This window comes from Cetorhinus maximus, chromosome 11 (genome assembly GCF_964194155.1).
Source record: "Cetorhinus maximus chromosome 11, sCetMax3.hap1.1, whole genome shotgun sequence".
Classification (NCBI taxonomy): Eukaryota; Metazoa; Chordata; class Chondrichthyes; order Lamniformes; family Cetorhinidae; genus Cetorhinus; species Cetorhinus maximus.
In genome coordinates this window covers 2,492,871-2,519,126 of record NC_135889.1, presented here as the reverse complement: position 1 = coordinate 2,519,126, position 26,256 = coordinate 2,492,871, and the positions used below count along the sequence as shown (strand labels likewise).

The window sequence follows — 26,256 nt, the reverse complement described above, 5'->3', positions numbered from 1 at the left end:
CAAAGGGGCGAGATCAGAAAAAGATCACCCTATCAACCTATCCTCCTGCTCCTTTCTTCCTCATGTATGCATCTAGCTCCCTCTTAAATGCATTTACGCTAATCACCTCTGTCACACCTTGTGGTAGCAAGTTCCACCTTCTCACCACTCTCCGATTGAAGAAGTTCTCTTTAATGTCTCATTGGATTTATTAATGACTATCTTAAATACACGACCCTTGCTTTTAGTTCCCCCACAAGTGGGAACATCAGCAATATGTCTACCCTATCAAACCCCTTCATAATCTTTAATTCCTCTACATTTAACCAGTGTAAACAGCTGTATACTTTGTTTTTGAGGGGGACTATGCCAAGTTGCTTGTTGTTTATGCGAATAACCTCAACGAAGAAAACACAGTACTGTGGCGTCAGTGCAGCCAGTGTGGAGAAGTTCAGTAAACACGAAGGGCACCACAGGCGACGAAATTGGCCTCCACTAGTCAAGCAAAATGGGCTCATGACGGTACCCAGCATTAGAAGGGAAAGTCAGGGTGTGGTATAATCCAGAGCACTGATTTTGTGCATCGCAGTTTCACACATTGGTGCAGTTCGGTTTCACTGCACCCAAATTCCATCGCCCCCATATCCATAAACGACAGCAACCTTTCCCTCCCTTTCTGAAGGCATAGTCCCCCTCAAAAACAAAGTATACAGCTGTTTCTGCTGAACCCACTTCACAACAGTGCAGCAGATATCCTGGACTCAACATGGGACTCAGTCCAGTTTTGTAAAGTGCTGTAGGTTTTGTGCAGCCTGTCGCAATGGACATTCCCATTACGGGATGAGACTTTTGGGATTTTTTATTTTTTTTTGCACTTCAGCTATTTATATGTAATTTAAAATTAAATTTGTGCTCATTCATGCACTGACAGGTTCAATTGGGATTACCATGTTTTACCATGAATTACCTAGGCTTACAATGTTTTGTTATTTTTCACTTTGTGCACTGAAACAGTGACAAATGTTGCAGTAAAAACCTTCTCAATTGTTGGAAATGACTTCATTCTTTGAACAGGGACCATTTGAGCAGAATTTTATAGCCCTGTCGCAGCAGAAGAGGGGGTGCAGAGCCAGAAAATGCACTGAGTCGTTCAAAACTCCAATGACCTCAGCGGAACCGGAAGATCCTGTCGGTGGGAGGAGCCAAAAAATCCTGCCCACAATCTATTAAGAACCATGGGGAAATCATTGGTCATCCGTTCACCTGCATGACTGAATTGGGCACCGAGTGGTCCCACCCAAACAGAGTAGATGTTGTTTAAATATATAAATCTGGGTCAGAACACCAGTTGTATAAACCCAGTTGCAATTTTAATGTATGAATAGGCGGAGCCTCTTGCTATGCACACTAGTCCGCTATACTGGGTGTGAGTGGCCTATTCAATGGCATTTCAAGGAGGATGCTCAGGAAAGGCTCCTGGATTATCTTAGACTTCTGTGGGGCCAGGAGGAGCATCTACCCCAGGAAAATCACCCAGCCCATTTCTGGCCTCCGCCGTGCAGAAGCCAGCCCACCTTTTGCTGTCTGAACCTGTTGAGCTGCAATGAATCATGACTCCCAACTTCACGCCTGCTTTGAATGCTATTTTAATGTCGCTCGCTTATTCAGCTCCTTGCCTCAGCTAATAGTTTAATTGGTGGTTTAGTGATGATGCATTAATGCACTTTGCCTGTTTCATTGAGCTGCAAACTGATAGCGATGATTTCAATAGTCACATGAATGATGGGATCAATCTGTGACTACGTATCGTGACATTACTGCAGACATCTATTTTTATTGAGACAATATAAAGTTCACTAAATGTTAGTTTTGCTGATTTTTTTTTGCCTGATAAATTAGAATGTCACTCACCGACACACAGTGCATCCGTCCTAGGATATATAATGTCATTTTCACCCAATTTGATAATTGATTTGATTCTCTAGTTCCTGTTGAGTGATGATCTGTAATAGCTCTAATATTGAACCTAGTGCGTGCTGGAAATTTGAAACAAGAGTATAAGTGCTGGAGACACTCAGCAAGCCTTGTAACATCTGTGGGAAGAGAAACAGAGTTCATATTTTAGGCCAATAATCTCTTTTCAGAGGAAATGTTTGCCATCAGCATTTTCTGTTTTCTTATATCTGTGAAAACTCTGCTCTGTTTAGACGTAGAAGTTGGAGGTTATTAAAAGTTAGGGAATACGTAGGGGCGGGTGTCCAATTTCCACTGCATTAACACAATCCATTGTGAGATTGTTTGAGCTAGATCTCTTGAGTTGGCATATTTTTACATGCCTCGCGCACCGCAGTGTCAACTCCAATGCAGTTGTGCTGCATGTGAAACAGGTATTTTCCACAGAAGGAAAGCTAAAACGTAAAAGCGGGGCAATTTATGACAATTTATGTTGTGCCGCTTGACGCATAATTTAATGGAAAATGTCAGGCTAATGCTTCATGGAGGGGAATTTGGTGTTAAGTGTCTCAAATGGAAATCTTGCTGAAGTAATTTTATTGCCCTGTATTTCTGTGAGAAAATCACACTATGCATTCTTCAGTTTCATTTTAATCCCTTCCTACTTTTTGCCTTGTGTCCTGGAGTTCTAGATTCATACTAGACTACTGACCCCCAAATGTTGATTGCCTCCAATATCTCCCTGAAGTGGGCATTCTTCATTTGTCAGCCTAGCCAGCGAGTGCCATGATGCGACTTGATTGCGAGCATCACAACTAAGCTCATACGTTGCTTCAATACACTTGTACTTTCCACTAGGAATTGCTAGATAGCATTTGGGAGGAGGAACCATAGTAGAATTGCTTTCCCACTGTTGGTCAAGAGCACTGAGGTTAATTCCTGTGTTATTACCGTTGCTTCAACAAAACTGTGAATGGGACCTTGGCCCTTACTGAAAAGTGCACTTACCAACTGACTCATCATAGAAGTCCGATCTTTAAAATATAATGTGTAACGTTGAAGGACATGAGAACAAGAATGGTTCTTTGATAGATTCATTTTCTGTCTTTCAGGCATTATGGTTTCCATTACTTGAGGCTGTTATGTCAGCCCAGAAGTTGTTGAAAGATGGGTCATCCAGCCCTGCCTTTGAATGTGAGTATAGAAGTATTTTGTGAATTGTATTCATATTAATCGTTGCATCCTTAACTTGCTTGTTGCTTAACCAAGAGCCAGGTTAGGTTGGTGAGAAGAGGGGTGATAGGTGAATGAGACTCGGTACACATTAAGACACAGGCAGAGTTGTGGATGAAACCAAGTTTATGGAAGGTAGAATATGGGCGACCAGCCAAGAACGCATTGGAATAGCTAAATTTAGAGGTAACAAAGCCATGGATGAGAGTTTCAGCCAGAGATGAGCTGAGGCAGAGATGGAGTTGGGTGATGTTATGAAGATAGCACAAATATAGAGTCAGAAGCTCATCCCAAGGTCTGATACCAAAACCAGTGCAGTTCAACCTCGGACATTGACAGTTGGAGGGATGGATGGAGTCGGCATCCAGGGAGCAAAGTTTGTGGTAGGGATTGAAGACAATAACTTCAGTCTTCCCATTATTTAACTGAGGGAAATTTCTGCTTCTCCAGTACTGGATGTTGGATAAACAGTTTGACAATTTCGAAACAGCGGAGTGGGGTCGAGAGGTTGTGGTGGGTTAGAGCTGGGTGTCATCAGGGTAGATATGAAAATTAAAGCTTTGTTTTTGGGTGATGTCACCAAGGACCAGCAAATAGGAGATAGGATGGAGCCGAAGATAGATTCTTGAGAGACCTTAGAGGTAATGTGCAGTAGTGGGAAGAGAAGCCATCGCAATGGATTCGCTGGCTATGATTAGGTAGATAAGAATGGAACCAGGTGAGTACAGCCTCAACCAGCTGGATGACGGTGGACTGGTATTCAAATTAATTAATTCAAATTAATGAATTAAATAGAGTAGAGATGGCTGGGCGGGTGATGTGTTGCAGCTGTAGAATGTGGGGTCTGGTGGGCACATCTGCAGCAAGTGCTGGCTGCTCGAGGAACTTTGGCTCAGAGTTGATGATCTGGAGTCTGAGCTGCAGACACTGCGACACATCAGGGAGGGGAAGAGTTACCGGGACACTGTTTCAGGAGACAGTCATACCCCTTAGATTAATTACATCAAATTTGGACAGTGGTCAGGGACAGGAGGGTGTGACTGAGAGTGAGGCAGGAATGGGTATCCAAAATTTAGCTTTGGAGGGGCCTCAGCCAGTGCCCTTGTCCAATAGGTACGAGGTTCTTGCTCCCGGTGTGGACAGAGGCACAGACTGCAGGGAGGATGAGCGAACTGACCAGAGCACTGTGGTATAGAGTGCCATTCAAGTGGGGGGAGAAGCGAGAAATGTAGTTGTAATAGGGGATAACATAGTTAGGGGAATAGATACTGTTCTCTGCAGCAAAGAGACAGAGTCCCGAAGGCTGTGTTGCCTACCTGATGCCAAAGTTAAGGACATCTCTTCTGGGCTGGAGAGGAACTTGGAGTGGGAGGGGAAGGATCCAGTTGTCATGGTCCACATAGGTACCAACGACATAGGTAGGACTAGGAAGGAGGTTCTGCTGAGGGACTACGAGCAGCTCGGGGCTAAATTAAAAAGCAGAACCTCAAAGATGATAATCTCCAGATTAACTACCTGAGCCACGTGCAAATTGGCACAGGGTAAATAAGATTAGAGGGGTAAATGCATGGCTGAAAGATTAGTGTGGGAGAAATGGGTTCCAATTTATGGGGCACCGGCACCAGTACTGGGCTGTTCCACTGGGACGGGCTTCATTTGAACCATGCTGGGGCCAGTGTCCTGGCAAATCGTATAACTAGGGTTGTAGATAGGACTTTAAACAAATTAGTTGGGGGGGGGAGTGTTCAACTGAAGGGAAGTTTAAAAATTCAAAAAGAAATGAGAGAGAGCAGAGGAGCAGGGTAGTGAAGAGGTGAATGATAATTAAAGTGTGACAGGAAGGGGCAGAAAATATAAGCAGAAGAGTGCAGCAGAAATTAGAACTAGAATGAGTGATAGTGGTAAAAAATCAAAGCTTAAGGCTCTTTATCTGAATGCGCGCAGCATTTATAACAAGGTAGATTATTTGACGGCACAAATAGAAATAAATGTATCTGATTTTGATAGCTGTTACAGAGATGTGGTTGCAGTGTGACCAAGGCTGGGAGCTCAGTATTGTAGGGTATTCGATATCCTGGAAAAGGAGGTGGGGTAGCTTTGTTAATAAAGGAAGGTATCGGTGCGGTGGTGAGTAGTAATATAGGTGCAATAGATCTTCATGTGGGATCAGTTTGGGTGGAAATAAAGAATAGCAGGGAGAAGAAAGGTGGGAGTTGTCTAGAGGCCCCCGAAGAGTTGCCCCACTATAGGACAGAGTATAAATCAGGAAATAATGGAGCCATGTAAGAAGGGTGCTACAATTGCCACGGGTGATTTTAATCTACATATTGACTGGACAAATCAGATTGGCGGGGGTAACATGGAAGACGAATTTGTAGAGTGCATCAGGGATTGTTTCTTAGAGCAATACGTTGCAGAACCTACCTGGGAACAGGCTATTTTTGATCTAATAATGTGTAATGAGGTGGGATTAATAAAGGATATTGTAATTAAGGATCCTCTAGGGAATAATGATCACAACATGGCAGAATTTCAAATTCAGTTTGAGGGCGAGCAACTCGGGTCTCAAACCAGTGTCCTCAACTTAAATAAGGGCATTTACAGAGGTATGAAGAAAGAGTTGTGTAAAGTGGGCTGGGAAAATAGACTAAGGGAGAGGTCAGTGGATGAGCAGTGGCAGACATTTAAGCAGATATTTCATAACGCTCAGCAAAAATTTATCCCAGTCAAAAAGAAGGACTCGATGAGAAGGATGAACCACCTCTGGTTAACAAAGGTGGTCAAGGAGAGTATCCAATCAAAAACTAAGGCATACAAAGTGGTGGGAACTAGTGGTAGGCCAGAGGATTGGGAATTTTTTAGGAGCCCGCAGCAGGTGACTAAATAACTAATAAAGAGGGAGAAGATTCATTATGAAAGTAAATTGGTAGGAAATATAAAAACAAATAGCAAAAGCTTCTACGGGTATATAAAAAGAGAGTGGCCAAAGTGAGCGTGGGACCCTTGGAGGATGCGACTGGGGAACTGATAATGGGGAGTAGGGAATTGGCAGATAATTTAAACCAATATTTTGCATTGGTCTTCACAGTGGAGAACACTATAAACATTCCAAACGTATCAGATAAGCAAGGAGCTAATGGGAAGAAAGATCTTGTAACGGTCTCTATCACGAGGGACAAAGTATTTGACAAACTAATGGGACTAAAGGCAGACAAGTCACCAGGATCTGATGACCTGCATCCAAGAGTTTTAAAGGAAGTGGCTGCAGAGATAGTGGAGGCATTGGTCGAAATATTCCAGAACTCACTGGATTCCGGGAGGGTCCCAGCGGATTGGGAAACCGCTAATGTGACGCCCCTGTTCAAGAAGGGAGGGAGACAAAAAGCAGGAACCTATAGGCCAGTCAGGCTAACATCTGTCATTGGGAAAATGCTAGAGTCCATTATTAAGGAAGAAATAGCAGGACATTTAGAAAAGCTTAACGCAATCAAACAGAGTCAACATGGATTTGTGGAAGGGAAATCATGTTTGACAAATTTGCTAGAGTCCTTTGAGGATATAACAAGCAGAGCTGATAAAGGGGAACTGGTAGATGTAGTGTATTTGGATTTCCAGAAGGCATTTGATAAGGTGCCACATAAAAGGTTGTTGCACAAGATAGGAGCTCACGGTATTCGGGGTAATGTATTAGCATGGATTGAGGATTGGTTAACACACAGAAGACAAGACAGTCGGGATTAATGGGCCTTTTTCAGGTTGGAAAGATGTAACTAGTGGAGTGATCCACAAGGATCTGTCCTAGGGCCTCAATTATTTACTATCTATATTAAAGATTTGGAGGAGGGGACAGAGTGTAATGTATCCAAATTTGCTGACAATACAAAAGTAGGCGGAAGGGCATGTTGTGATGAGGACATGAGGAATCTGCAAAAGGATATAGACAGGTTGAGTGAGTGGGCAAAAACTTGACAGATTGAGTTTAAATGTAGGAAAGTGTGAGGTCATGCACTTTGGGAGGAAGACAATTATTTAAATGGAGAAAAACTCCAAAAAAGTGCAGCACAGAGGGATCTGGGTGTTCTTGTGCATGAAACGCAACAAGTTAGCATGCAGGTGCAGCAAGTAATTAAGAAGGCAAATGGTATTTTGGCCTGTATTGCTAAGGGGTTGGAGTTTAAAAATAGGGAAGTCTTGTTACAACTGTACAGGGTGTTGGTGAGGCCGCACCTAGAGTACTGTGTACAGTTTTGATCCCTGTATTTATGTAAGGATATACTGGCATAGGAGGCAGTTCGAGAGACTGGGCTGATTCCTGGAATGAAGGGGTTGATTTAGAAAATCGGCTAAACAGGTTAGGCCTTTATTCATTGGAGTTTAGAAGAATGAGGGGTGATCTTATTGAAACGTACAAGATTCTGAGAGGGCTTGACAGGGTAGATGTTGAGAAGGTGTTTCCACTAGTGGGGGAATCTCGAACTGGGGGGCATAGTTACAGAATAAGGAGACACTCATTTAAAACTGAGATGTGAAGAGATTTCTTCCCTCAGAGGGTAGTGAATATCTGGAATTCTACCCCAGAGAGTTGTGGAGGCTAGATCACTAAAAGTATTTAAAGAGGTAGATAGATTTTTGAAATGAGGGCTATGAGGAGCTGGCACAAAAGAGGAATTGAGGCCTGGGGCAGATCAGCCATGATCTTATTGAATGGTGGGGCAGGCTTTGAGGGGCCAAATGGCATACTCCTGCTCCTAATTCTTAGGTTCTTATGTTTGAGGAGGATGGTGTGTAAATGGAGCCAACAGCTTCAGACAGGTCGGAAGAACAAGAAGGGATAGGTTATCATTGTCACAGTCACATATGTTTAATAGAGGAGTCGGGGTCCCTTTTGTCCTTCGCAGACATACCATCTCCGTTGGCCAAAGCTCTGCCTTAGAAATGTAAAAGGGTGTTGGTGCATTTCTTTGGAACTTGATTGTCAGCCAATACAAAGGGCATTAGCACCACTTTAAAGATAACGAGGTCCCTGCTGGTTTATGAAGGATAGAAATTCCTCTGTTATGAGTCATGGCTAGTCAGGGTAAAGCCTTGTCCATTTTAAAAATAAAAATAATAACTTTATAAAGTAGCCAGGTTGTGTGTGTGTATATATATATATTTATTTTCCTTTCTGTCTTCTGGCTAGGACACTACTGTCAATCATCTGCAAAGTGATTGAAGGTGTCATCGACAGTGTCCTTAGGCGGCACTTACTCAGCAATAATGTGCTCATTGATGTTCAGCTTGCGTTCTACCCAGGGCACTGAGCTCCACACCTTATTACATCCTAGTCCAAATATGATAAAATAACTGAATTCCAGAATGAAGTGATTGACTGCCCTTGACATCAAGGCAGAATTTGACCGAGTGTGGCATCAAGGAGTCTTAGTAAAACAAAAGTCAGTGGAGATCGGGAGAAAACCTCTCTGCTGGAGTTGTATCTAGCACAAAGGAAGATGGCTATGGTTGTTGGAGATCAATCATCTCAATCCTAGGACACTGCTGCAGGAGTTCTCAGCACAGCGTCCTGTGTAAGGTCCCAGGTACCATCCACAGTTTATGCCAATATGGTCTTTGCTGAAGCAACGGTGACAACGCAGGAATTAACCTCGGTGCTCTTGACCAACAGTGAGAAAGTAATTCTACTATGGTTCCTCCTCCCAAATACTATCCAGCAATTCCTGGGGATGTTCGCTGATAATTGCAGTGTTCAGTTTCATTGGTAATCCTCAGGTACTGAAGCAGTCCATGCCCGCATGCAGCAAGACATAGATAACTTTCAGATTTGGGCTGATAAGCTGCAAGCAACATTTGTGCCACATGAATGCCAGGCAATGACCATCCCCAACAAGAGAGAATCGAACCATCCCCTTTTGACATTCAACAGCTTTACCATTGCTGAATCCCCCTCTATCGCATTCCTGGGGGTTACCATTGACCAGAAACTTAACTGGACCAGCTATATAAATACTGTGGCAACAAGAGCAAGTCAGAGACTTTAGCTGTGTTTTCCGTTCCCGTCAACGGACCTTTGGCAGCTTTCCAAACTTTCTGGCCTTGACCGCGACGATACCCGCCACTGGTTGGACTGGAAAATCTCGGCCTAGGAATTCTGTAGCGAGTAACTTACTCTCTGACCTCTCAAAGCCTGTCCAACGTCTACAAGTCAGGAGTGTGATGGAATACTCTCCACTTGCCTGGATGGGTGCAGCTCCCACAACACTCAAGAAGCTCAACACCATCCAGGCGAAAGCCGTCTGTTTGATCATCTCCCTATCCACCACCTTAAATATTCACCCCTCCACCATCGACGCACAGTAGCAGCAGTGTTTTACCATCAAGAAGGCTAATGGAATGCTATCCTTTATTACGAGAGGAATTGAACTTAAAAGTAAGGATGTTATGCTTCAGTTATACAGGACATTGGTGAGACCACATCTCGAGTACTGTGTGCAGTTTTGGTCTCCTTATTTAAGGAAGGATGTAAATGCGTTGGAGGCGGTTCAGAGGAGGTTTACTAGATTGATACCTGGAATGAGTGGATTGTCTTATGAGGAAAGGTTGGACAGACTGGGCTTGTTTCCACTGGAGTTTAGAAGAGTGAGGGGTGACCTGATTGAAGTATAAAAGATCCTGAATGGCCTTGACAAAGTGAATGTGGAAAGGATGTTTCCTCTTGTGGGTGAGTCCAGAACTAGGGGGCACTGTTTTAAAATTAGGGGTTGCCATTTTAGGACAGAGATGAGGAGAATTTTTTTCTGAGGGTTGTGCGACTTTGGATCTCTCTGCCTCAAAAGGCAGTGGAGGCGGGGTCACTGAAGGCAGAGTGAGTTAGATTCTTGTAAGGCAAGGGAATCTAAGGTTAAAGGGAGTGGATGGGTACATAGAATTCGAAACACTAACAGATCAGCCATGATCTTATTGAATGGCGGAGCAGGCTCGAGAAGCCAAATGGCTAGTCCTGCTCCTATTTTGTTTATTCGTATATAAAAGATGCACTGCAGCAGCTCACAAGGCTCCCTCAACAGCACATTCTAAACCCGCAACCTTTACCACCTGAAGGACAAGGGGCAGCAGATAGATGGGAACACCACCACCTGCAAATTCCCCTCCAAGTCACTCACCATCCTGACTTGGAAATATATCGGCCGTTCCTTCGCAGTCGCTGGGTAAAAATCCTGGAACTCCCTCCCTAACAGCACTGTGGGTGTACCTACACCACATGGACTGCAGCGGTTCAAGAAGGCAGCTCACCACCACCTTCTCAAGGGGCAACTAGGGATGGGCAGATTTGGATTATCAACAAAGGCCACATCCTGCAAATACATTTTTTGTGACAATTTTGAAAGGAAGAATAAATGATGTGATGTTATCTTGAAAATGGCTGGAGTGTTGCTGCACTTTACAAGACAGTCATAACAGGGAACCCCATCCTTTGGCACAAGATCAGTGTTCAGGAAAACCCAGAAATTCAGTGCCAAGACCAACATTTTACCATCAAAGTAAATTCAAATTAAAGGACAGAATTTCCCACTTCATGTGCCTGAGATGGAAGAAAAATCTTGAACCGCGACTGCTCTAATTCTGATAATTGAAACTTTTTTTTATACATAGTGAATCTGCTTAAGATCTTAGAACCATCTTAAGCCATTGCCAAATTTGCTTGAAGATCCTAAAAGCTTCTTAATCACAAAGCTACCCTGAGGATTGAAGAGTTTTAGTGGTAGTAGTGGTATTGTCGCTGGACTAGTAATCCAGGGACAAGAACAAAGAATGCTGGAAAAACTCAGTTTAACTTCATTCACTGCCACTTATCTTAGTTATCCAGAGACCCAGGGTAGTGCTCGGGGGACCTGGGTTTGAATTCCGTCACGGTAGATGGTGGGATATGAATTCAAGAAAAATCTGGAATTAAAAGTCTGATGATGACCACAAAACCATTGTCGATTGTTGTAAAAACCCATTTAGTTCACTAATATCCAATAGGGAAGGAAATCTGTTGTCCTTACCTGGTCTGGCCTACATGTGACTCCAGACCCACAGCAATGTGGTTGACTCTTAAATGCCCTCTGAACAAGGGCAATGAGGGATGGGCAATAAATGCTGACCTAGCCAGTGATGCCCACATCCCATGAATGAATAAAAAAAAAATAAAGGGCTGTGGTTTGGCTGGAGTGATTTGTTCACTTGAAACTGGGAGAGAGTTCGCCCAGAGAGTCTGAATATCAGTTTAAATGGTTCCGAGGAATATAATTGCATGAAGCTTGGAGAGTGACAATGTTGGTTTGTAAGAAACTAAGAGAAGCCTGAAACTGAGTTGAGTTGTGAAAGCCAGAGTATTTAGTTTGTGAGGGAATGAGAGATTAGAAATGGATGAACAGGTGGATTCTCTCAGAGATTTAGCAGCAGCTATAACAATAACCAGGTTGTGCACCTGGAATACTAACTAATGTTATATTTTGGGTAAAACTGACTAGCCAAGATTAACACATTAAGAGAAGAATTATATTAATTCCTCTACCTTTTCAAGAACTTTTGTGCATCAAAGATGTTAATGACCTAAACGATTTTAACTGCACAGAAATACTATTTGGAAAGAAAGCAACTTTACGATGAAACTAGAAGCATTTTCGAAGACGTCTGTGAGGTCCAACTAGATGAGTTGGAAACTGTATTCTCAGATGGAACAGTATTTAATCCATGTATTTAGAATTTGTCCTGTGGCTTTTCACCAGAGCACGTATAACAAAATGAGATTAAATATTTCGCCCCGCTACAATGTAGAGCTGGACTTAATATTTAAGATTATATTTCAAGCTATTAATTTAAACAGCCATCTAATGCCTTGTAATTAAGATTCTTTTCGGATTTAACAATATTCATCTTCCTACAAGCAGCAGTTTAATCTTGGGTACGGTTTTATTATCGAGCACTGATTATAGCTTCATACAATCAGAACAAAGACAATTCACTGCAGTTTACTATAAGGTTCCCCCACTCCACTCAAGACTGAAGCATTTAATATTCCAGATATTGATGGGATTCTTAATGACCTTTGCTCTGTTGTGCAGCAGGTAATTGATGCTGTGGGCTCAAGGAGGAAATGGCCTTTCAAATGACTTACTTAGTATCAGGCCATGTCTTCCCAGATGCACATTTATAATCAACTCACCAATGTAACAGTGCAATACCGTTAACTGAAGTGGCACTATCCTAAATGTCAGGCAATGATCAAGAAAATGTAAATTTTGGTGCTGTTGAACTTCAAATTCCACAGACCCACCTGCATTAACAGCAATATGGTGAAAATAAAATTTTGTTCCGTTTAAGTGAGAATGGATTGATGCCGCTCGTGGTTTTCTGATGACTGCTGTTCATAAATGGACTCTATATCTTCAGAGTGTCAGCGACTGAACAACTCAACAATGTGCATTCATGCCTCCCAAATGGGCCCATTTTGAGTTACTGTGTAACCTGATCAATCTGCAAGTGTGATCTTTGGATCCATTTTAGTCTTCAGTCCCAGTTTGAAACATCAAATCTTTAACGTGCTTCTATACCAAAATTCATGGTCTCGTTCAAAAAAAAAACATTTGCAATCTACACAGTGCCTTAGCGCCGAATCACAGGTGAGGGTCCTCTCAAAGGTGAACCAGCAAAGGAACCTTTACTCCTCACTCCAACCATCAAAAGTTCCTGTGAGTGAGACTGCTTAATTGAGCTTTGAAATAGGAGATCTTTATCCTGTCAACAGGACGTCAGATATACTCTTATCACCCAGCTCCACAATTGTGTGAAATACTCTTTATTATACCCTGGTTAAATTTATATTCTGATCTTCGATTCACAGCTCTGAAGCACCTGACAAAACAAGTACTGAACAGCATGACAGGATTTATAGCACTTCCATCAATTTTGCAGCGCATATTACAGGTAAGTCCTAAAAGCACTGATCAAAGCTCTTGTTAGACCACACCTTGTAGTGTGAGCAGTCCTGTGCACTGCACCTTGGGAGGGATACCTTGGTCTTGGAAGGAGGCGTAGTGTCACTTTACTAGAATTATACCTGGACCCCAATGGCGAAGTATAGGTTGTAGTTTTCGCTGGAACTTAGAAGATTAAAGGATGGTCTGAATGAAGTTTTCAAGATATTTAGGGAATCCAATAGGGTAGATAGAGACAAACTATTTCTGCTTGTTTGGGAATCGAGGACTGGGAGGTGTTGCCTAAAAATTAGGGCCAGACTTTACAGGAGTGAAATTAGAAAACAGTTTTATGCGCCAAGGACAATAGAAGTTTGGAACTCTCTTCTGGAGTGACAATTAATTCTAGGTCCTTTGCTAATTTTAAATTTGAGATTGATTGGTTTTTATTGGCCAAAGGTATTATGGATTTAGGCAAAGGTGGGTAGATGGGGTTAAGTCACAGAGCGTCGGTGATTTCATTAAATGATGGACCAGGGCCAAGGGGCTAAGTAGTCTATTCCTGTTCCTATAGTCCAAGGAGTGAACAAAGAGAAAAAAACAGACAAAAGAAAGGATCCATAATTTTTTTAAAAAAAAACTTCCAAGAACAATTTGTCACCTGAAGGAGTGAAACCTGATTTGTTTTGGTTTCCTTTCTGAGCCTCCCGAGGTTGAGTGACATGTTGTGGGGCCATTAATAACCCCAATAAACATGGCCCTTACAGCATGGAATAGCAGCCTTCGTTTTCTGAAGTGAGTTTAATTTGTGATTTACGACACAAACCTGACAATTTCTTGACGTAGCTGGGGATGTCGACGGCCGATCTCTTGTGAGATTAACGGTGGAGGGGCACAAATTGTCCAGCAGCTTGTGGTCACTCGAAACTCACAGGGCATCTCTTCCTTACCACAAATTTCTGGGGAGGCAGGTGGGGGTGGGGGGTTGGGGGGTTGGTATATTAGTGCAGAATGTAATTTATTTTCCAAAGCAGATAAAAAGCTATGAGCAGTGGTGTCCTGTACGGTTATTTTACTTAGTGAGTGCGCTAAGGAAGAATTTCCCGCTGTATATTTCTTTGACAAAAGTCACCAAACTGAGTTTGCTCAGCAAACTTAATGGGCTGGATTTTATTGGGCGTCATATTCCCTGCCGCCCCTCCCGGGTTGTCAGTCTGCCCGTCCGGACGTGGCAGCCGTGCAGTGATATTACACTGGGGGCAGCCTATATTCAGTCAGAGTGAGACTTCTGCCCCCTTCTTAGGAGGAGGTCCTGCCTCAAGAGAGCTGCTGGCCAATCAGATGGCTAGCAGCTCTGTAGTCCCCAGCAGCGCCAGGATTGAGCAGTGGCCGCTGCTGGGACTACAGGCAGCCGCCAAGGAAGAAGATTGATGCAGACCGGACTTAACAGGTAAGTCTGGGATTTTGGACAAGCCTGGCTGCAAAGGCTAGCAAGGGAGGGTGAGGATGGAGGTGGGATGAGAGTGGGGGGCTGGATTTGAGAGGTGCAGGGAGGGTAAAATGGGGGTATGATCATGGGGGACATGGTGGGGGGGGAAATAAGGGAACTGCTGGACTACCCATTTTGCCCTGCAGCATGTAAAGCAGTAGCAGAGCTGAAATGGGGCCCTTAAGTAGCCATTATTTGACCACTTAAGTGCCTCAATAAACCAAAGAATGGGCAGGTGGGTGGACTACCTGACGCCTTCCCCAACCACCGTGATATGGGAGAGAGTTAGGGGTTGGTTGGGAAGGCGGTAGGAGGGCCACCGCTTTATTTTACAACCACCTCCCCCAACCTTCAAAAGCACCAGCAAAGGGTCATACAATCCAGCCCAATTTTCAGAAAAAAAATGGAGCCAAAACAAGGCACAGATTTTACAGCCCACCATGGTAATGCGTATTTGGGAAGTGAAGACCTTGAAATATTATTCCTCTTTATTTTAGAAAGTAGTTTTCCATTCTACAAGCAAACAAGCTCATAAAAGTAGCTTATGATTGTTGATTAATTTTCTCTAATTAGTTTCCAACTCTGTTGTGGTGAGTTATTGACCTTCCTATAATGTGAAGCGTTGAAAAATTAAAGAGTTTGATATGGGAACTGTGATGCTTTATTTGATAATCTTAATGCACAGTTCTTTTCTTGTCAGTGTGTTTAATAATGTTTTATGCACATGAAAGCTTTTGTTCCCAGTTCCACAGTGAATGTGGTGCAGATGACCAATAACTGTTCTGTTCAGGCCTGATTTCTCTTATCTTCTCCCAGTGACTTAAAATGGTAGCGCCTTTATGGACCAGAGAGTTCAGTTTCAGAGAATGGAGGCTTCTACTCCACTACTGCAATTAGTGTCGGTATTCGACTATACCACTATTATTGCCGGTATTCGAAAAACCATTGTGTTTATATCTTGGAGTCTAAGTGAGATCTTGCCTTCAGCAAAGTGAGTGATATTCAGTTTTGTACAAGAATAAAACATAGGAGAAACCGGGTGAGCGTAGCTAACATCAGTTGTGTGCAAACCCCGAGAATCTATAGAACAGCTTCATGAGCCGTTGCAGATGCACAGCTTAATTGAGGATGATCAGCATGGATTTGTTAGAAGCAACTTGTCTTTAGATAATTTAAGATTTTTCTTTGAAGCAATAATTATGCACATAACTACAATGCAGTAGATCGGTTTTCAGAAGGCATTTAATTTTATGTCACACAAGAGACTTGATGTAAAAATTCAGGTACTCTGGCAGCATGGATGGAAAGATTTTTGAAGAGATATTAATATTCATGTGTTTTACTCCTATTGGAGAAGGGATTCATGTGGTATACCTTGATGCCAGTCCTCGGTCCTGTTTTACTTTTCACAGAATTGTTTAAGGTGTAGAAGGAGTTCATTTAGAAACAGAAAAATAGAAACTAGGAGCAGGAGTAGGTCATTCGGCCCTTCGAGCTTGCTGTGCCATTCAATATGATCATGGCTGATCCTCTATCTCAGCGCTGTACTCCCCCTCTCTCCCCATACCCCTTGGCGCCTTTAGAGTCTAGAAATCTATTTCCTTCTTAAATATATCCAGTGACTTGGCCTGCACAAACCTCTGTGGTGGAGAATTCCACAGGTTCACCACCCTCTGAATGAAGAGGTTTCTCCTCATCTCAGTCCTAAATGGTCTACCCTGTATCCTGAGACTGTGACCCCTTGTTCTAGACGCCCCCCCAGCAAGAGGAAACATCATCCCAGCGTCCATTCTGTCCAGCCTTGTCAAAAGTTTATACGTTTCAATGGGATACCCTCTCATTCTTCTAAACTCCAGTGAATACAGGTCCAGTTGACCCAATCTCTCCTCATATGACAATCCTGCCATCCCAGGAATCAACCTGGTGAACCTTCGCTGCCCTCCCTCTATGGCAAGTATATCCTTTCTCCAGTAAGGAGACCAAAACTGCACACAATACTCCAGGTGTGGCCTCAGCAAGGCCCTGTACAGCTGCAGTTAGACATCCTTACTCCTGTACTGAAGTCCTCTCACAATGAAGCCCAACGTACCATTTGCCTTCCTAATTGCTTGCTGCACCTGCCCATTTACTTTCATTGATTGGTGTACAAGGACACCCAGGTCCCTTTGTAAATCAACATTTCCCAATCTGTCACCATTAAATAATATAAAAGCAAAAAACTGCGGATGCTGGAAATCCAAAACAAAAATAAAAATACCTGGAAAAATTCAGCAGGTCTGGCAGCATCTGCGGAGAGGAGCACAGTTAACGTTTTGAGTCCGTATGACTCTTCAACAGAACTAAGGAAAAATAGAAAAGTGGTGAAATATAAGCTGGTTTAAGGGGGGCGGTGGGACAGGTAGAGCTGGATAGAGGGCCAGTGATAGGTGGAGATAACCAAAAGATGTCACAGACAAAAGGACAAAGAGGTGTTGAAGGCGGTGATATTATCTAAGGAATGTGATAATAGGTGACATTAAGGGTAGAAAGCAGGATGAGCAAGATACAGATAGCCCTAGTGGGGGTGGAGTGGAGGGAAGGGATCGAAATAGGCTAAAAGGTAGAGATAAAACAATGGATGGAAATACATTTAAAAATAATGGAAATAGGTGGGAAAAGAAAATTCTATATAAATTATTGGAAAAAAGGGGGATCGGAAAGGGGGTGGGGATGGAGGAGAGAGTTCATGATCTAAAGTAGTTGAATTAAATTTTCAGTCCGGAAGGCTGTAAAGTGCCTAGTCGGAAGATGAGGTGCTGTTCCTCCAGTTTGCGTTGAGCTTCACTGGAACAATGCAGCAGGCCAAGGACGGACATGTGGCCATGAGAGCAGGGTGGAGTGTTGAAATGGCAAGCGACAGGGAGGTCTGGGTCATGCTTGCGGACAGACCGAAGGTGTTCCGCAAAGCGGTCACCCAGTCTGCGTTTGGTCTCTCCAAGGTAGAGGAAACTGTGTTTGGGAGCAGCGAATGCAGTAGACTAAATTGAGGGAAGTGCAAATGAAATGCTGCTTCACTTGAAAGGAGTGTTTGGGCCCTTGGACGGTGAGGAGCGGGGAAGTAAAGGGGCAGGTGTTGCACCTTCTGCGGTTGCATGGGAAGGTGCTGTGGGTGGGGGTTGAGGTGTAAGGGGTGATGGAGGAGTGGACCAGGGTTACCTAGAGGGAACAATCCCTGCGGAATGCCGCCCGGGGGCGTGAAGGGAAGATGTGTTTGGTGGTGGCATCATGCTGGAGTTGGCGGAAATGGCGGAGGATGATCCCCATTAAATAATACTCTGGCATTCTGTTTTTCCTACCAAAGTGGATAACTTCACACTTGTCCACGTTATACTGCATCTGCCATATAATTGCCCACTCACTCAACTTGTCTAAATCGCCTTCAAGCCCCTTAACATCCTCCTCACCGCTTACATACCCACCAAGTTTCGTGTCGTCAGCAAACTTGGAAATATTTCATTTGGTTCCCTCATCCAAATCATCGATATATATTGTGAATAGCTGGGGCCCAAGCACTGATCTCTGCGGTACCCCACTAGTCACAGCCTGCCATTCCAAAAAAGATCCATTTATTCCTACTCTGTTTCCTGTCTGCTAACCAATTCTCAGTCCATGCCAATATATTGCCCCCAATCCTATGTGCTTTAATTTTGCACACTAACCTTTTATGCGGGACTTTATCAAAAGCTTTCTGAAAATCCCAATACACCACATCCATTGGTTCTTTCTTATCTGTTCTGCTAGTTACATCCTCAAAAAAACTCCAGTAGGTTCATCAGACATGATTTTCCTTTCATAAATCCATGTTGACCTTGTCTAATCTCGTTGATGTTTTCTAAGTGTCCTGTTATCACATTCTTTATAATAGACTCTAGCATTTTCCCTACTACTGATGTCAGGCTAACCGGTCTGTAATTCACTGTTTTCTCCCTCCCTCCTTTTTTAAATAGTGGGGTTACATTTGCCACCCTCCAATCTGCTGGGACTGTTCCAGAATCTACAGAATTTTGGAAGATGACAACCAATGTATCCACTATTTCCATGGCCACCACCTTTAGTATCCTGGGATGTAGATTATCGGGCTCTGGGGATTTATCAGTCCCATTAACTTTTCCAGCATTCATGTTTTAGTAATACTAATTTCCTTCAATTCCTTCTCTTCGCAAAACCCTTGGTTTCCTAGCATTTCTGGGAAGTTATTTCTGTCTTCCTCCATCAAGCCAGAACTAAAGTAGTTGTTTAATTGCTCTGCCATTTCCTTGTTCTCTATTATAAATTATCCTGTTTCAGACTGTAAGGGACCTACATTTGTCTTCACTAATTTTTTTCTTTTTACATACTTAGAGAAGCTTTTCCAGTCCGCTTTTATGTTGCTTGCAAGTTTACTCGCATATTCTATTTTTACCCTCTTAATCGATCTCTTGATCCTCCTTTGCTGAATTCTAAACTGCTCCCAATCCTCAGGCTTGCTGCTTTTTCTAGCAGCTTTATATGACTCCTCTTTGGATCTAATACTATCCTTAATTTCTTTTGTTAGCCATGGTTGGGCCGCTTTTCCTGTTGTGTTTCTGTGCCAGAAAGGGAATGTATAACTGTTGCAATGCATACATTTGTTCCTTAAATATTAGTCATTGTCTATCCACCGCCATGCCTTTTAATGAAGTTCTCCAAACTATCTTCGCTAACTCACACTTCATACCTTCATACTTTAGATTTAGGATCCTAGTTTCGGATCGGGCTACTTCACTTTCCTAATGAAGAATTCTTTCATGTTATGGTCACTATTTCCTAAAGGACCCCAGACAACAAGATTATTAGTTAACCCCTTCTCATTGCACAATACCAAATCTAGGACAGCCTGTTCCCTAGTCGGTTCCTCGATGTACTGGTCTAAAAAAGACATCTCGTACACACTCCAGGAATTCATCCACCACAGTATTATTGCTAATTTGATTTGCCCAGTCTATATGTGGATTAAAGTCGCCATTACTGTAGCACCCTTGTTACATGCATCTCTAATTTCCTGTTTAATGCTGTTCCCTACTTTACCGCTATTGTTTGGAAGCCTATAGACACTCTCACTAATGTTTTCCTCCCCTTGTTGCTTCTTAGCTCCACCCAGACGGATTCTCCATCTCGATTTTCTGAGCCGATATCCTCTCTCAGTATCGCACTAATTTCAGCCTTAACCAACAACGCAACGCCACAACAAAAACAGAATTACCTGGAAAAACTCAGCAGGTCTGGCAGCATCGGTGGAGAAGAAATCAGTTAACGTTTCGAGTCTTCATGACCCTTCAGCAGAACTGAGTATAGTTAGGAGAAAGGTGAAATATAAGCTGGTCTAAGGTGGGGGGGGCGGGGGGAGAGAGAAGTTGAGGGTGGGATGATTGTGGAGATAAGCAAGCAGTGATAGGAGCAGATAATCAAAAGATGACTCAGACAAAAGGATCAAAGAGGTGTTGAAGGTGGTGATATTGTCTAAGAAAAGTGCTAATTAAGAATGGAAGACAGGATACTCAAGGTACAGCTCTAGTGGGGGTGGGGTGGAAAGACTAACAAAGTTTAGTTTTAGATTTAAAAATAATGGAAATAGGTGGGAAAAGAAGAATCTATATAAATTATTGAAAAAAAAGGGAGGGGGGAGAAACGGGGTGGGGATGGGGGGAGGGGGAGTTTAAGATCTAAAGTTGTGGAATTCAATATTCAGCCCGGAAGGCTGTAAAGTGCCTAGTCGGAAGATGAGGTGCTGTTCCTCCAGTTTGCGTTGGGCTTCACTGGAACAATGCAGCAAGCCAAGGACAGACATGTGGGCAAGAGAACAGGGTGGAGTGTTAAAATGGCAAGCGACAGGGAGGTTTGGGTCTTTCTTGCGGCCAGACCGCAGGTGTTCTGCAAAACGGTCGCCCAGTTTGCGTTTGGTCTCTCCAATGTAGAGGAGACCGCATTGGGAGCAACGAATGCAGTAGACTAAGTTAGGGGAAATGCAAGTGAAATGCTGCTTCACTTGAAAGGAGTGTTTGGGCCCTTGGACGGTGAGGAGAGAGGAAGTGAAGGGGCAGGTGTTGCATCTTCTGCGTGGGCATGGGGAGGTGCCATAGGTGGGGGTTGAGGAGTAGGGGGTGATGGAGGAGTGGACCAGGGTGTCCCGGAGGTAACGATCCCTACGGTATGCCGCCGGGGGGGTGAAGGGAAGATGTGTTTGGTGGTGGCATCATGCTGGAGTTGGCGGAAATGGCGGAGGATGATCCTTTGAATGCGGACAATATCACCACCTTCAACACCTCTTTGATCCTTTTGTCTGAGTCATCTTTTGATTATCTGCTCCTATCACTGCTTGCTTATCTCCACAATCATCCCACCCTCAACTTCTCTCTCCCCCCGCCCCCCCCACCTTAGACCAGCTTATATTTCACCTTTCTCCTAACTATACTCAGTTCTGCCGAAGGGTCATGAAGACTCGAAACGTTAACTGATTTCTTCTCCACCGATGCTGCCAGACCTGCTGAGTTTTTCCAGGTAATTCTGTTTTTGTTTTGGATTTCCAGCATCCGCAGTAGCTTTTAGCTTTATGTTTTTAACGCAACGCCACATCCTTTTCCTTTTTGCCTGCCCGTCCTAAATATCAAATACCTTTGGGCATTCGGTTCCCAGCCTTGGTCATCCTGTAGCCATGTCTCCGTAATCGCAATCGTATTGTACCCATTAATATCAATTTGCGCTGTTCCCACTTGTGAAAGGATCAAGAACGAGAGGGCACAGATATAAATTAATTAGTAACCATATTGCGAATGCTCCATGCATTCAGATACAGTGACTTTAGATTTGTCTTTTTAACATTTTTGCACATATTTTTTGTACCATGGCCCTACTTGCTGCTAGCCCTTGTTTCTACTGCTTTCTACTTTTCTGTCCTTCATTCCTATCTTTGTTTCCCTCCCCTGTGTCTCCCCGCCCAGTTTCCCATCGCCTTGCCACTCTAGTTTAAACCTTCCCACTTGGCCCATTGTGTCTGCACGAGCTCTCCGAAAGAACAACTCAGCTAGTACCATTCCCCCACCTTCTCCCCGTAACCCTCCACATTCTTCCTTTTCAGATAAGAGTCTAATTCCCTTTTGACAGTTTCAATTGAATCTGCCTCCACCACATTCTTGGGCAGTGCATTCCAAACCCTAACCACTTGTTGCATAAAAACAGTTTCTCCTCATATCGATTTTGCTTCTTTTACTAATTAATTTAATTCTGTGCCCCTCTCACCCTTGATCCTTTCATGAGTGGGAACAGTTTCTCCCTATCTGATCTGTCCAGACCCCTCATTGAAATCTCCCCTCAACCTTCTTTTCTCTAAGGAAAGAGCCCTAACTTAGAACCATAGAAAAGTTACAGCACAGAAGGAGGCCATTTGGCCCATCTTGTCCATGCCAGCCCAAGGACACCCAGGTCCCCTTTCTAATCCCACCTTCCTGCACCCGGCCCATAGCCCTGCAGCTTACAGCACTTAAGGTGCAGATCCAGGTACTTTTAAAAAGAGTTTAAAGTTTCTGCCTCTACCACCAACTTGGGCAGCGAATTCCAGACACCCACTACCCTCTGTGTAAAAAAGTTCTTCCTCATGTCTCCCCTACACCTTCTGCCACTTATCTTGAATCTATATCCCCTGGTTCTAGAATTCTCCACCAAGGGAAACAATTTTATCCTGCCCACTCTATCTATTCCCCTCATAATTGTGTACACCTCAATCAAGTCACCTCTCAGCCTTCTTTGTTCTAAGGAAAATAACCCCAACCTATCCAATCTCTCCTCATAGCTACGCTTTTCTAACCCTGGCAACATTCTTGTAAACCTCCTCTGCACTCTCTCCAGAGCTATTACGTTCTTCCTGTAATGTGACCAGAACTGCACACAGTACTCCAGTTGTGGCCTCACCAGTGTTTTATACAATTCCAACATTATATCCTTACTTTTATATTCTATACCTCTGCCAATGAAGGAGAGCATTGCATTTGCCTTTTTTACAACCTTGTCTACTTGAATTGTTGCCTTCAGGGACCTGCGTACTTGTACGCCAAGATCTCTCACTTCATCTACCCCTCTTAGTATATTCCTATTTATTGTGTAATCCCTGTAACTGTTTGACCTCCCTAAATGTATGACCTCACACTTCTCTATGTTAAAATCCATCTGCTACTTTACCGCCCACTCCACCAACCCATCTATATCATTTTGGAGATTATGGCTATCCTCTACACTATCCACTACTCAGCCAATCTTTGTGTCATCTGCAAATTTCCCAATTGTGCCCCTCACATTCACGTCCAAATCGTTAATATATAACACAAACAGCAAGGGTCCCAACACCGAGTCCTGTGGAACACCACTTGAGACAACTTTCCATTTGCAAGGGCATCCATCGACAGTTACCCTTTGTTTCCTGTTATAAAGCCAACCTTTTATCCAGTTTGCCACATTACCCTGAATCCCATGGGCTTTTACTTTCCTGACCAATCTGCCATGTGGGACCTTGTCAAATGCCTTGCTAAAATCCATGTACACAACATCCACTGCACTACCTTCATCAACCCTTCTTGTCACTTCCTCAAAGAATTCAATCAAATTTGTGAGGCAAGACCTTCCTTTAACAAATCCATGCTGACCATCCCTGACTAGTCCATGCCTTTCCATATGGCAGTTAATCCTATCTCTCAGGATTGATTCTACTAATTTGCTCACCACCGATGTAAGACTAACTGGCCTATAATTGTTTGGCATTTCCTTTGATCCCTTTTTAAACAATGGAACTACGTTTGCATTTGTCCAGTCCTCCGGTACTTCCCCTGTATCTATTGAAGATTGGAAAATCATCCTCAGAGCATCTGCTATCACCTCCCTGACTTCCTTCAGCAGCCTCAGAAACAATCCATCTGGCCCTGGTGACTTATCAACTTTCAAGGATTTCAACCCTTCGAGTACTTCCTCTCTCTTTATGACTATCCTGTCCAATATCTCGCAGTGTTCCTCCTGGACTACTATATCTACATCCCCCCTTTCCTTTGTAAACACGGAGACAAAATCTTCATTCAAAACCCTTCCCACAGCCTCTGCATCTACACACAAGTTTCCATCTTCATCTCTGATAGGTCCCACTTTTTCCTTAACTAACCTTTTAGCATTAATGTATTGGTAAAACATCTTTGGGTTATCTTTAACTTTACTTGCTAATCTTTTTTCATGCCCTCTCTTTGATTTCCTTATTTCCTTTTTTACTTCATCCCTGCACTTCCTATATTTGTCTAGGCTACCTGCAGTGCTTAGTTCTTTGTGCCTATCGTACGCTTTCTTTTTCTGTTTGATCTTCCCCTGTATTCCTCTAGAAAACCAGGGAGGTCTAGATTTGGCAGTACCACTCTTATTTTTGTTGGGGACATGTCTACTTTGTACAATTAGGATCTTGCTTTTTAGTGCTTCCCACTGGTTTTCCACTGTTTTATCCTCCTGCAGTGCCGTCCAGTCCACCTCAGCCAAGTCCCTTCTCATTTCTGCAAAATTTGCCTTCCCCCAGTTCAAGACTTTTACTCCTGCCTTATCTCTGTCCTTTTCCATGGTAATGCTAAATCTAGCTGAATTGTGATCACTGTCCCCGATATGTCGCCAACTGTCACTCCACACACTTGCTCTTCTTTGTTCCCCTTTCTTCGTTCCCCAAGACTAGGTCTAGAATTGCATCTCCTCTCGTTTGGTTTGTCACTAATTGGTTGAAAAAATTTTCCTGGACACACTGCATGAATTTTTCTCCCTCAGTGCCCCTTATATTGTTTGAATCCCAGTTGATATTAGGATAGTTGAAGTCTCCTACTATCATTGCCCTCTTGTTCTTACAAGTAGAAATTTGCCTACATATTTGTTCTTCTATCTCCCTTTCACTATTTGGGGGGTCTGTAGTATACTCCCGGTAGTGTGACTGCCCCTTTTTTATTTCTAAGCTCAATCCATAAAGCCTCGTTTGTTGACCCATTTAGTATATCATCCCTTCTCACAACTGGAATTGATTCTTTAACCGTTAGTGCTACCCCCCCTCCTTTTTTATCTCCTACTCTATCGTGTCTGAAGACTCTATAACCAGGGATATTAAGCTGCCAGTTTTGTCCCTCCTTTAGTCAGGTCTCCGTTATAGCAATGACATCCTGCTGCCATGTGTCTACCTGTGCCCTTAACTCATCCACCTTGTTTGTAATACTCATTGCATTGAAGTATAGACAGTTTAACCCTGTCAATTTCCCTTGCTGGACACTTTGTAAACTTTGCTTCTCCTGTAACTCCATGTCTATCACAACGTCCCTAGCTAATGTTCTACCTCCATTTTTCTGATCTGAATCTGACCTATCTGATCCTACTCCTGGGATCCCATCCCCCTGCCACACTAGTTTAAATACTCCCCAACAGAACTAGCAAAAGCCCCCGCAAGGACACTGGTCCCAGCTCTGCCTGGGTGCAGCCCGTCCGGTTTGTACAGGTCCCACCTTCCCCAGAATCAGTCCCAGTGCCTCAAGAACCTGAATCCCTCCAGGCTACACCATCTCTCCAGCCACGTGTTCATTTGGTCTATCCTCTTATTCCTGCTCTCGCTAGCACGTGGAACTGGGAGTAATCCTGAGATTACTACATTTAAGGTCCTGCATTTTAATTTACCTCCTAACTCCCTGTACTGAGCTTGCAGGTCCTCATCCCTTAGTTTACCTATGTTGTTGGTACCAATGTGTACCACGACCACTGGCTGTTTACCTTCCCTCCCCAGAATGTCCTGCAGCCGCTCCGTGACATCCTGGACCCTGGCACCAGGGAGGCAACATACCATCCTTGTTTAATGTTTGTGGCCACAGAAGCGTCTGTCTGTGCCCCTAACTATTGAATCCCCTATCACTATAGCCCTGCCACTTGTTTTTCTCCTGTCCCTCTGAGCAGCAGAGCCACCCACGGTGCCGTGAACTTGGCTGTTGCTGCTTTCCCCTGAGAGGCCATTCCCCCCCAACAGTATCCAAGGCGGTATATCTGTTAGAGAGGGGGATGACCACAGGGCACTCCTGCACTACCTTCCTGAGTCTTTTATTGTTCCTGATGGTCACCCATTCCCTTTCTGCCTGTGTAATCTTCACCTGCGGTGTGACCACCTCACTAAACATGCTATCCACAACTTGCTCAGCATCGCAGATGCTCCAGCTCCGAAATCCGGTTAGCTAGAAGCTGCATTTGGACACACCTTCCACACACATGGTCACCAGCGTCCCTCATTTCCCACATCTTGCAGGAGGAGCATATCATGGGTCTGAGTTCTCCTGCCATGACTTCCCTCTCGATTAAGCTAGTTACTCTCTTAAAAAATACGCTAGCTCGGGGCCTCATTTATGTTAGCTAGGAACCTTGTTTCTTGACTAATTATACTTGCACAGTACTACTCTATACTTTTTTTTAGCTCCTACCTCAGTATTAAGCAATGATTTACTTTAATAGATTGAAAAAAAAATCTCACCGGGATTTACTCACCAATTAACTGCTTTTTAAAAAAAAATCCACTTTCAGAAGAGTGTCCCTCACAGGTCTGGTGCACTCCTG

The 26,256-nt window shown here is 43.6% G+C and overlaps 1 protein-coding gene across 2 annotated transcripts in view; it reads left to right on the top strand.

The window, feature by feature from the left end:
• vps8 (VPS8 subunit of CORVET complex) overlaps positions 1-26,256 on the top strand; it is a 570,202-nt gene that overhangs the window by 260,404 nt on the left and 283,542 nt on the right. For both annotated transcript variants that reach the window (XM_078551411.1, XM_078551410.1), the window contains exons 39-40: positions 3,045-3,126; positions 13,052-13,134. In XM_078551411.1, the coding sequence (XP_078407537.1) occupies positions 3,045-3,126; positions 13,052-13,134 (165 nt within the window). The remainder of the gene's footprint in view (positions 1-3,044; positions 3,127-13,051; positions 13,135-26,256) is intronic.